The sequence below is a fragment of the Bos mutus genome, chromosome 2 (assembly GCF_027580195.1).
Source record: "Bos mutus isolate GX-2022 chromosome 2, NWIPB_WYAK_1.1, whole genome shotgun sequence".
NCBI lineage: Eukaryota > Metazoa > Chordata > Mammalia > Artiodactyla > Bovidae > Bos > Bos mutus.
In genome coordinates, this window is record NC_091618.1 from 9,777,300 (window position 1) to 9,789,351 (window position 12,052).

General features: G+C 50.0%; 1 protein-coding gene across 1 annotated transcript; it reads right to left on the reverse strand.

Annotated features, from left to right (window-relative positions):
* Nucleotides 1-8,665: 8,665 nt before the first annotated feature.
* Nucleotides 8,666-10,778, reverse strand: NR0B2 (nuclear receptor subfamily 0 group B member 2). Its single transcript, XM_070379390.1, has 2 exons — nt 10,216-10,778; nt 8,666-9,252 (listed from the first exon to the last, which is right to left on the reverse strand). The coding sequence occupies exons 1-2, from the start codon at nt 10,754-10,756 to the stop codon at nt 9,011-9,013; spliced, it is 783 nt and encodes a 260-aa protein (XP_070235491.1). The 5' UTR covers nt 10,757-10,778; the 3' UTR covers nt 8,666-9,010.
* Nucleotides 10,779-12,052: the final 1,274 nt, after the last annotated feature.

A 12,052-nucleotide genomic window follows, 5' to 3' on the forward strand; every position in this document is an offset into this window, starting at 1 on the left:
GGTGAACTCCCACAAATCATTTCGAAGAAGAGAATCCGGGGCTTCCCTGGTGGCTCAGTTCCCTGATATTTTCATGATAACGGGGAGCTGCAATATGAGAGGGCTTTCTGTTCTTGTTTTCATTATTCATCTTTGTACGTCTTTCACATAGTAGATGCTTAGGGAAAGCTGGTTGGTTGTTGGAGGCCTTGCTGCCGTTGAAAAGGATCAAGAAATGATCCCTCCCAGGGATCCTGCAACTCGGTAGACCTGGGTTCGATCCCTGGGTCGGGAAGATCACCTGGAGGAGGGCATGGCAATCCACTCCAGTACTCTTGCCTAGAGAATCCATCCCATCGCCAGAGAAGCCTGGCGGGCTGCAGTCCATAGGGTCGTACAGAGTCAGACACGACTGAAGCAACTAAAGGCAATCCAATTGAAAAGTGGGCGGAAGACCTTTCACAGAAGAGAAACACATCTAATTAATAATGAAAGATACTCAATCTCGTTTCATCAAGGAAATATAATGAGACCCACGTCATAGCCAGCAGATTGGCAAACATTTTTAAATCCTCAAATCCTTTCTTAAATCCTGAAGATGTAGAGCAACTGGAGCTCCCTTACATTGTTAGAAGTGTAAACAGGTACCACCGCTTTGGAAAACAGTTTGGCATTACCCTATGGAACTCCACATATCTTTTGACCCAGAAACTCCACTTATAGTTATATGTTTTGGTTTTTTTTGTAATTATTTATTTGGTTGCCCTGTGTCATCACTGCCGTGTGCAGTCTTTCTCTAGCTGTGGTATGCGGGCTTCTCATCGCGGTGGCTTCTCGTTGTGGAGGACAGGCTCTGGGTGCATGGGCTTCAGTAGTTGAGTTGCCTGGGCCGAAGCATGTGGAATCTTCCCAGGCCAGGAATTTAACCTGTGTCCCCTGCTTTGGCAGGCAGATTCATATCCACTGTACCACCAGGGAAGTCCTCTAGTTATACATGTTAAAGAAATTCTTGCATGTGTTTATCAGGAGATGTATTGACAGTGTTGAACCTTGCTCAAGCCCTGTGATCCTGGAAAACAGTGGAAGTTAAGAAACCCCCTCCACCCTTTTGTGTTCTGGAACCAACTTACTGCAAAGAGACAACCTTCCTTTTATGACTTAGATAAAACTCATGAGTGTCTTCTTGTTTACCTGTGGCAAGGCTGGATACAGACTCCAAATTCCAATTCTTTGCCTCATAAATGCTTAGATGAACTGCTTTTCCCCACAGATCAATAAAAACAAAATGCTTGTTAACTATAGTTTAGCTTCTCTCCTTCCTCCAGGTCCATGAACTTTGCCCTGTGTTCCTCTCCCCCAGCTTGAGCTGCGGGCAACTCCTCCTTAACAGCTCCCTTGCCCCCGAAGAATAGTCTGGGTTCAGAGTAAAGCATTTTCTGACCTACTGTCTCATATGTCATTCCCAGTCATCCCACTTCGTCACATTAAGTTCTTTCTAGCTGTATTTACTCCTCCCTATGAAAGAAAAACTCTTTGCCTGACCCTTGAGGCACGTGTGGATCTTATGGTTAGAGCTTCTCTTTGCAATAGCTTCCCTGTGTCTATTACAGTAGTTCTTTTCCTTCCTTGCAATAACTGTTACAAATAAAATCTCTCCTTCCTTAGTCCAGGTTTCTTTTTATTTGACAGTATATATGAATTCATAGCTGCAGTATTTGTAAGAGCAAAAACTGGCATTTAGTACAATGATTTCAGGTGTATGATATTGAATGAAAATAAGCAAGTCAGAAAGCACAGAATATTCCACTTATATAAAGTTCAAAAAGTACAAATCAAAAACATTTTTTAAGGATACACATGTAAGTATACTTTAAGATCATGAAGAAAAGGGAGTTTCCTGGTGGCCTGGTAGGTTAGGATTCTGGGCTTTCACTGCCAGGGCCTGAGTTCCATCTGAGATGCTGCAAGCCACATGGTATGGCCAAAAATTCAATCCTTAGCTAACTGTGTGGCTTTGGGCAAGTTACTTAACTTCTCTGAACCTACATTTCCTCATCTACTGGATAGGAAAGTTACTGCCTCCCCTTGGAGGATTGTGGTGAGAATGTAATGTCATCATGCATATACGAGTACTCAGTAAATGCCTAGCATACAGTGGCGGTGGTGGTTGAGTCACTAAATCATGTCCTACTCTGGCAGCAGCATGGACTGTAGCCCACCAGGCTCCTCTATCCATGGGAGTTCCCAGACAAGAATATTAGATACAGTAAGCCCTCCTTAAAAGTTCCCTGTTGTTTTCATGATAATGGGGAGCTGCAGATATGAGAGGGCTTTCTGTTCTTATTTTCAGTATTCATCTTTGTATGCCTTTCACATAGTAGGTGCTTAGGGAAAGCTGGTTGGTTGTTGGAGGACTTGCTACCTTTGGAAGGGATCAAGAAATGATCCCTCCCAGGGATCTTGCAATGTGAGATACCTGGGTTTGATCCTTGGGTTGGGAAGATCCCCTGAAGGAGGGTATGGCAACCCACTCCAGTATTGCTGGGATTCCCTGGCAGCTCAGCTGGTAAAGAATCAGCCTGCAATGCAGGATACCCCAGTTTGATTCCTGGGTTGGGAAAATCCACTGGAGAAGGGATAGGCTACCCATCCCAGTATTCTTAGGCTTCCCTGGTGGCTCAGCTGGTAAAGAATCCACCTGCAATGCAGGAGACCTGTGTTCAATCCCTGGGTTGGGAAGATCCCCTGGAGAAGGGAATGGGCTACCCACTCCAGTATTCTGACCTGGAGAATTCCTTGGACTGCATAGTCCATGGGGTTGCAAAGAGTCAGACACGACTGAACAACTTTCACTTTCTTAGAAAACTAGCATGATCTACTCAAGTTGAGCACTCATTCTGTGACTCCATAATTCCGATTCTTATTATATAGCACCAGTTCTGCAAACATCTGTGTATCAAAACACGTGTGCAAGAATAATGCTAGCAATATTATTTGATGGCCCAAATGTTCTTCAGTAGCATAATGGATAAATAAATTGTAGTGTAATGGAATACTTTACAACAATGAAAATGAATAGATTACTGCTACATAGAGCATAGAGTGGCTCTCAGATACAATATCAAGTAAAAGAAGACAAACACAAAGGAGTACATGCTGTACAATTCCATTTATATAAAATTTGGGTTTCCCTGGTGGCCCAGTGGTTAGGAATCCACCTTGCAGTGCAGGGAACACCGGTTTGATCCCTGGTCCGTTAAGATCCCATGTGCCTTGGGGCCACTAAGCCCATGTAGCACAACCACTGAGCCTGAGTGCCACAGCTACTGAAGCCTGCACACCCTAGAGGCTGTGCTCTGCAACAAGAGAGGCTACTGCAATAAGAAGCCTGAGCACCACAGCTAGAGAGTAGCCCCCACTTGCCGCAACTAGAGAAAGCCCATGCATAGCAACAAAGACCCAGTGCAGCCAAAAACAGAAATAAGTAAATTGAAAAAAAATTTTTTTTTTAATTTAAGGTGAGCAATCTTGTTTATCATGTTGGGAATCAGGGGTTAGTGATACCCTTTGGGCAGGAGGGAGAGAGAGTGATGGGAAGGGTTTCTGGGGCATTGCCAATGTTCTATTTCCTGCTCTGGGTGGTGATTACAAGGTTGTATTCATTTCATGATAATTCACCAAGTTATACAGGTTTGATTTGCATACTTTATATTACACAGAAAATGTTTAGTTAAAACTATCTTTTTTAAAAATCCAAGAATTGAAAAGTAAGTGTTATACAGTAAATAGTGTGTGCCAAAATAAAGATGGCATGCTCTGGAAAAGTTGTTAGATGACCCGAGAAGTTATGTACTTTTGATTACATGCAACTGTTATTTGTGGGATGAAATTCCCAAGACCCCGAATGGTGCTCAGTGTGTAGTAGATTCTCAGTAAATCATCATTGATGGAATGAATATTCCTGGCACTAACGTGGGGATGTGCTGTTGAGTGTGGCTGAGGACTCTTTCTGGGGGAAATTGGCCACTTCCCTGGGGGAACAAGCAGGCCAGATTTCTCATCAAAAACTTAAACCCAAAAGTAACCAAGACGGTACTTTCACTGTCAGTCTGCCTTGCAGTGAAGTGAGGAGAGGAAAGAGTCTAGGTGCTGTTATTTATTCTCCACTTGATCATCTCTGACTTTTAAAGACTCATGATAGCATAGTGTTTAAGGGAATAGGAGCTGTGGATTTCCCTGGTGGTGTAGTGGATAAGAAGCCGCATGCCAATGCAGGGAACATGGGTTTGATCCCTGGTCCAGGAGGATCCCTCATGCCTCAGAGCAGCCAAGCCGTGCATCACAACTACTGAGGTGTGCACGCTGTGGGGCCCACGAGCCACAACTAATGAGCCCCTGTGCTGCAGCCACTGAAGCCCAAGCACCTAGAGCCCGTGCTCCACAAGAGAAGCCACTGCAATGAGAAGCCCGGGCATCGCAGCTAGAGGGTAGCCCCCACACTCCACAACTAGAGAAGGCCCACACACAGCAATGAAGACCCAGCGCAACCAGAAATAAGTAATTTAAAAAAAAGGAGCACAGGACCTAAATCATAACCATCTGAGTTCAAATCCTGACCCTACTACTGTTAACTGTGTAACCTTGAGTAAGTTATCTAACTTCTCGGTGCTTCGGTTTCTCCATCTGTGTAATGGAGATAATGATAGTACTTCCAGCACTGAGTTGTAAGAATTAAATAACATAATCGATGTAACGTGTGTAGAGCATTGCTCTCCATAACTGTTTAGTAGCTCCCCAGAATGACTTGCCAGGAGTGGGGGGTTCCCTTTGTTAACTCTGATTCCCTGACACCTTAACCTTGTTGCCTCCACCAGTTTCACTGGGATGGCTTTTCTCTGCTGCCTTGTTCTGTGACATGCTGGCTTTTCACCTCTCCAGGATCCTCTGGTACTCTTGGGTCTCCTGGGATCCAGTTGCCCTAGACCACTGGCAGTGAGTGGGACACTCTTGGGCTCTGATACCTCTGTGCCTTTGCAGCTGTGTTCCATCTGTCTAGAATGCCCACCGCCTTGGCTTGCCTGGCAACCCCCTATTCAATCTCTTTAGGTCATAGTGGTCACCACCTGGCTGAAGAATTTTTCCCAAATCCAGACAGATTGGCACAGTGAATCCACCTTCCAGAGCAGAAGATGCAAGAGACTTGGGTTTGATCCTTGGGTCAGGAAGATCCCCTGGAGTAGGAAATGACAACCTGATCCAGTATTCTTGCCTGGAATATTCCATGGACAGAGAATCTTGGCAGTCCATGGAGTCGTAAAGAGTTGGACATGACTGAGTGACTGAGCACTTACATGCACATTTCTAAGCCCCTGCTGCCTGTTGGATGTCCCTCTATCACAGTTCAGATCACTCTGTGTTGCAATTACTCGTGTGTCTTTCTCTGCTGTAGATAGGATATTCCGTGAAGGCAGGGACTGTATCTTATTTATTCTGTGCTCCTCAGCATCTAGCACTGGGTCTGGTACAAGTGGACATAGAGAAGGATGTTGAAAATGGCAGGAATGGATGAATGGATAGTGGGCACTGGCTTTTTGCTGGCATCATAGGTTCTAGGCTATGTGACTGTTTCAAGGCCAGGGAGTGTCGGCACAGGGCACAGGACATGTCAGCAGCCTGACTGCTTAATAAGCAGTCAATGATTTGGCTAATGAAGGTAGAAATAATGATGATAATCAAATCACCTGAGGCTGACCCAGAGCCATACCATTCTCCTGCTTCCTAGTGAGTCATCCCTGGCTGGGCCTGAGGACAGGAATCAGACTGAGAGTCAGTAAATGGTGACTGAGCCGGCTCTAGACAGTCTGATCTTGGCCATGACTCACTCCAGCCTGTGCTGGTGGCTGGAGCCTGGCCTCCACAGTCACACAGTTCAAATCCCAGCACAGAGGGTGAGCACTGCAGACCCTGAGTGAGTTGTAGACCCTGTCTAAGCCTGTTTCTTCCTCTATCCTCTCTGAGTGATGTGGCACTATTCCTGCTCTTAAAATATTGATAATGAAGGCACAGTGCCCCACCTTCGGAAACCTTGCAGTCTCATGGAGAAAGCATTACTGCCTTTATCAAACTGTATTATAATTTACTTCTTTAGTTTTGCTCAGTTTGTCTTTATGTTCATCTAGAAGGCTTGGTTAGGGTACAGGGAGTGACTCAAGAGACACAGACAAGAAATAGAAGTGTGGCTCCCCAATCGTGTGGAGGGGTAGGAAAGAAATTTGCAAAGGAACGAGGTAGGCTAGTAAGGAAAGCTATTTGGATGATGGAAACATTAGGTAAATTGAGGGAAATGGCTGGAGTGGATAGCAGAGAAGAGCGCTGTCTAATGGCTGCTCAGCATTGGAGCTGGGGGGGTGGGTGGCGGTGGCGGGTGAGAGGCAGGAAGAACTCAGCCTGAGAGTTCCGAGAGGTGCCGCAGTAAACTACTGGGGGGCTTACTGAAGGGACATAAACGATAGAATGGCCCCGGACCCCTGAACTGCTGCAACTGGCTCCCATGGGGAGACGAGCCTCTCCTCTCTATTCATTAGCTGTGGCATGCAGGATCCTTAGCTGGGGCACATGAACTCTTGGTTTCCCAACCTGGGAGCGAATCCATGCCCCCTGCAGTGAAGCACAGAATCGTAACCACTGGGAAACCAGGGAAGTCCCCCAAGGTATATGCTCTTGAAAGGGTTGCCTCATCCATCTTCCAGGTGAAATGAGCCCAAGGGGTGGCAGGGGGGCAGGGCTGGGAGGGGTGCCTGGGGCTGAGGTCTGGGTCTGGGGTTCTGGTGGAGGGGAGGAGGGTGGAGAGATGTAGGGCTTGCTCCTGGTCTCTAGAGGATGTCTCTATTTAAGGATTATGATTAGTCCTGGCTGGGGGTGGTTGTTGAGCAGGACATGGCCTTTCTGACAGTGGATGTTGGGGTCACCATGGGAAAAGGGAGTGACTGAGGCCCTAATGCTGGTCAGAGCAGTTTGGCTGGACTTGTAGCCTCTGGGTAGACCCTGGAGGTGCGCGGGCACAGGTCTCCCTATGCTGGGGGCCACTGATCTTTTTCCTGTGGCACACAGAAGATGGTGAGCATGCCCTGGTGTGCCCCATTCATTTGCAGAGTTGGCGTAGGTGTGAACATCTGGCTTGGGAGCGTCTCTCCTTTCCCTGAACGTGTTTGCCGTGTGTCACTGGGTGAGTGTATCTGGGCCGTGCATTTCTGTGATGTGTGTGTGCTGATGGAAGGTCTGTTTTGCGGGTCAATGTAGGCAATGTCTGAGTTGTTCAACTTAGGGTGTGTGTAGGTCCGAGTTTCACATCTGTCTTCACTGTGGGGTCTGAGCTGTGAGTTTCGGCCTCATTCCGGTGTCTGAGTGGTGAGTGGGTGATTGGGTTAGGGACAGGGGCACTCTTGCTGCTAGCACGGGGTGCCCATAATGGGTCTATGGCCTATTCAGTTGTGGTCTCTTTCCCTGGGGCCTTAGGGAGAGGTCTGAGTGATGACTCCTAGACTGTTGTCCCTGAGTGAATGACCTCTTGTGGAGTAATCATTAACTTGGCCCCCTGTGAGAAGAATCCAGACTGTGGTGGTGAGGGGGGTGGGGCCTGGTCAGATCAGGCCTCATTGCTGGAGAAAGAGCGAGGCCAGAAAGGGGGGTCCTATAGGCGTGTGTGTTGTTATCATCCCCTCCTGCCCATCCTGCAGGTCATTGACCCTGAACTGGGTGATGTTCAAAATATTTAATGAACAGTGAGGCACAGACATTGACCAATCAGAATAGACACAAGCCATGCACTGAATGGAGCAGCCCTGGACGCCATGGCTGTGCCAAGCGTTGCCTCTCTAGGTGCTGGACAGGAGGATGGGTACCAGGCGAAGGGTGAGCACTGAGGGGCAGTGGGAGAGAATGCAGGGGGCCTTCAGGCAGTGGCTGTGAGCCAGCTGCCATGGGGATGCGTTTCAGACTTTAACAGCTGGTGTGGTAGCTAAACCTTGGTCTGCCTTGGCTTCCAAGCAGCCCCCAGGTCAGCCCTAACTGCCTTGCCCCTTCCCATCAGGAGAACAGGGGACCACTCCCCTCTGCTGCAAGAATAGGGGAAGTTCAGTTCAGTTCAGTCTCTCAGTCGTGTCCAACTCTTTGTGACCCCATGGACTGCAGCACGCCAGGCCTCCCTGACAATCATCAACTCCCGGAGTTTATTCAAACTCATGTCCATTGAATCAGTGATGCCATAGGGGAAGTGAATGATCCCAAATGGCAGAGATTCCCGTAAACTGTTTCAGTTTGGAAATGGGCTGCCTCATTTTCCTTACTGGTGATTCTCAGTGAGGTGAGACGGAGGCTGGGGCAGGAGCAGAGGGAGGGATCAGCAGGGGATTTGAGAAACAGGGAGGGATACTCCTACCCCTTGATATAAAGGCAAGGATGTGTGGGGTCCTGAACTGATACTAACTCCTGGATCAGATCCATGTGAAATAAATCTCACCGCCAGAAATGAAATCACCGTCCCACCCTGAAAAGTCAAAACTCCAGTTTCCTGAGTTCTGGCTTCTGTGTCACTGTAGTTCCTTCCTCTTGGGCTCCTCTGACAGGCGGGGGACTCTGGAGATGAACCAGACCCTTCCACATGTACAAACTACACTGTCAGTTCCAGGGGTGTCACACCTTTTATTACAAAAACCAATAACTTAAGTCAGTTCTGTGCAAAGTCAGTAGAACTCCTGGCCCAGCGAGCAGTGGAAACTTATACCCTGCCCCAGGAGGGGACAGGAAGCTTGGCCCAGAGGTTCTGGAACCACCAAGAGCTGGCCAGACAGCTGGAGCACTGTGTCCAAACTGAGGAGGGACAGGGTGGGGTGTGGCTGAGTGAGGGCCCACCTGGCTGGGCTGGGGCCAGCTGCTCTGGGGAAGCCTCTGGGAGCACTGGGTCACCCAGGGGACAGCCAGGCCGAATCAGTGCTGCCAGCCTCCACCCAGGCCCTGCTTGGGCTGGAGAAGGTCAGCTCAGCAGAAGCATGTCTTCAAGGAGGTCCGCGATGTCAACGTCTCCAATGACAGGGCGAAGGAAGAGATCTCCAAGCAGGCTGGGTGGAATGGACTTGAGGGTGGACGCCGTGAGGAGGACACGCGCCAGGCGGCTTTGGCCTGCTGGGCACCAGGGCTCCAGGACCTCCCACAGCGCCTGGTGCGCCTCCTGCTGCAGGTGCCTGATGTGTGATGAGGCGTAGAGACCTGGCACGTCTGCGGGCAGAGAAGGCAAAGATGGCTGGTGAGTGGCCTACTCCAATACCACAGGGCAAGACTGGCCCAAGACCCGAGGCCACCAGCTTGGCGCCTTTGAGGCCCCATCACTACCTCCTTCATTTATTTTTCACTTCATTTATCCATCCACGGAGAGGCAGGATTGAACCATGGGTAAGACCCTGGGTGGCCTGGCTTTGAATCCCACACTGTCACTTATTAGCTGTGTGCCCTTGGGGAAATTTACTCAATCTCTGTGCCTCGGGTTCCTCATTGGTAAAATTGGAACAAATAATAGTACCTATCTCCTAGGCTTGTTATGAGGTTTAAATGAGCTAGTGTATATAAAACCTTTAGAACTCGACCTAACATACAGTAAATGTAATGCAAGTGTTTGCTATTATTATAATGAATTACTCTGATCATGCATTCCTTGGGGGCATTTTGATGAGGAATTCTCATCTAGGCGCCTTTCAGATCAAAAAGAAGGCTTCCTCTATTTGTTGTCCTGGCTGAAATTTACGAAGACTCCTCCCTCTTCCCCCCAACCGACCCCCATTTTCATTCCTTTTCTCTACGTGGTCTTTCTGAAACCACAGTTTCATCTTCAGAACTTCTCCATGCAGTCTGCTCATGAAGGCGTGCCCAAGGCATAGCTAGGTCTGCCCACCCTCCCCTCCCCTTCTTCTGCCCTAAGGGTCAGGGAAATTTCTTAGCAGAGCAGTAAGGACTAGATTCTGACATCAATAGACCTGAGTCCCCATTCTTTCTCTTCCCCTACCTGGCTGTGTGACTTTTCGCAAGTCACTGAGCCTCTCTGAGCTTGTTTTGCAAAATGGCTATTTGGAGATAATCAGGACCCAAAGGGATTTCAGTTGTTAAGTCCTTAGAATGTGTCTTTCCCTGCCTCAGCCCTGCCCCCCTCCAGCCTTGGCCCCCATCCAGGAGTGTCTGGGATCTCACCAGGGTTGAAGAGGATGGTCCCTTTCAGGTAGGCATATTCCTTGGGGCCCAGCTCCAGACTCCAGAAGGACTCCAGGCAGCACTGTAGCCACTGCACCTCAGCTAGCGAGGGCTGGGGCCGATCGGGCCGCTGGCTGCTGCCTGCCCCGTTGCTGGGCTTCTCCAGCAGGATCTTCTTGAGTATGCTAGGCATCGGGACCTCGGCCACCTGGAAGGTCACAGTGTCTTGGGCCAACCCCAGCAGGAAGAGGGGCCCCCAGCAGCCCCGCAGCAGCTGCCTCCGATCATGGTGGGGCAGCTGGCAGAAAGACGGCAGGTTCCTGAGGAAGGCCAGCGTCTTGGCCAGAACATCCAGGGCCTCCCGGCAGGTGCGATGGGGCGTACACAGCTGGACAGGCCGGTGCTGCCTGCACAGGCAGCGGCCGCGGGCTGGGGCCACAGAAGGCCGGTCCCTGACTCTGGGGCTCAGAAGTGTATACAGAATGGTCGGGTGGCCTGCAGCACCCTGGCACGGGCAGGGCCCTGGCTGGCTGGAGCTCATGGTCGAGGATCTGCTTCGCCTTCCTGCTGGCTCTCCCACCCTCGGCTTGGTGCCGTGGGTGCTATTTATATCCCCAAATGGGGGAGGGAGGGGGGAACCGCCCAACAACCTTGACTCCAAAAGTCATGTTCATTGAAAAAAAAAAAAAGAAACTCACGCTGACCCTGGCAGGACCCAGGGGGAAGTGGTGGGGGAGGGAGCCTTGGGAGCTCCACGTGGCCCCGATATCACTTCAGTCAATGAAGCAGCGGGTGCAGGGCACAGGGCTGCCTGCCCGCTGGCCCCGCTGCCCTTTATCAGATGATTCAAGTGGATAAACAGGGTCATTAACCCAGGCTGTACCAGGGCACCAAGGCCTCAGGTGCACAATCAGCAGGTGGCCATGGCAGGTGTCCCTATTGGTGCCTGCAGGACTTGCGCTCAGCAGGGGAGCCAGCCCCAGAGCCGGACGAGCCTTGAACGCAAGGCCCAACCTGGAAGCGCCTTATCACTTGCTTGTTTGCCTAACCTTGAGGCCCTGCTCCTGTTGTCAGTAAGGAACAGGCAGCAGGGAAGGGAGCCAGGATCCTGGGGGAGCTGGGAAGACTTTGCCTGGCTGTGCAGTCTAGAAGGAGGCCCCCTTCCTCGGACCCCAAGTTCTGGGTGGTGGGGAGGCCTGCAAAAATAAGGTCCTTAAGAACTCTTTCTCCCCAGCCTGGATTCCTGGACCTCTTGAAGGGCCCTTGTCTTCTGAGAAGCCCTGGCAGAATGATGGTGAAATACTACTGTTTATTGAGCACCTACTATGTGCCAGGCACTTTCCACTCTAATTTTCAGAGCTTCCTTCTGAGGCAAGATTCTTACTTTTTGAGACTCAAAGAGGTAAAGTGACTTGCCCAAGTTCACATCACTAAAAAGAGACAGAGTCCAGATCAGTCTGACTCCAAAATCCTTACTTGTTCCCCTGGACCCACTGGGCCAGTTGTGCAGCCAGAGCTGGTGACGACCTGGGCCCGCACCTCACTGCTGCAGATGTTGCCCACTTATGATCTGGGCAGAAACGTTGCTCTGCAGCCAGCTGCATGGCTCCTGTGTCCCCAGGCAGCTGTCTAGGATGCTGGGGCCCGGGTCGCGAATGCTGGTGGCAAGGTCCTTGGCTATGTCAGGTCTGTGGACCTTGGCAAGCCCAGCCTGGCAAGCCTTCTGCTGACACACTGTTGGGCAACCATCGCCACCCCCGACATCCTCTCCTGGCTCTCTCTCTTCCCAGTTGTGTGACTGTGGGCCGAACCCCAAATCTCTGTGGGCCTCAGAGCG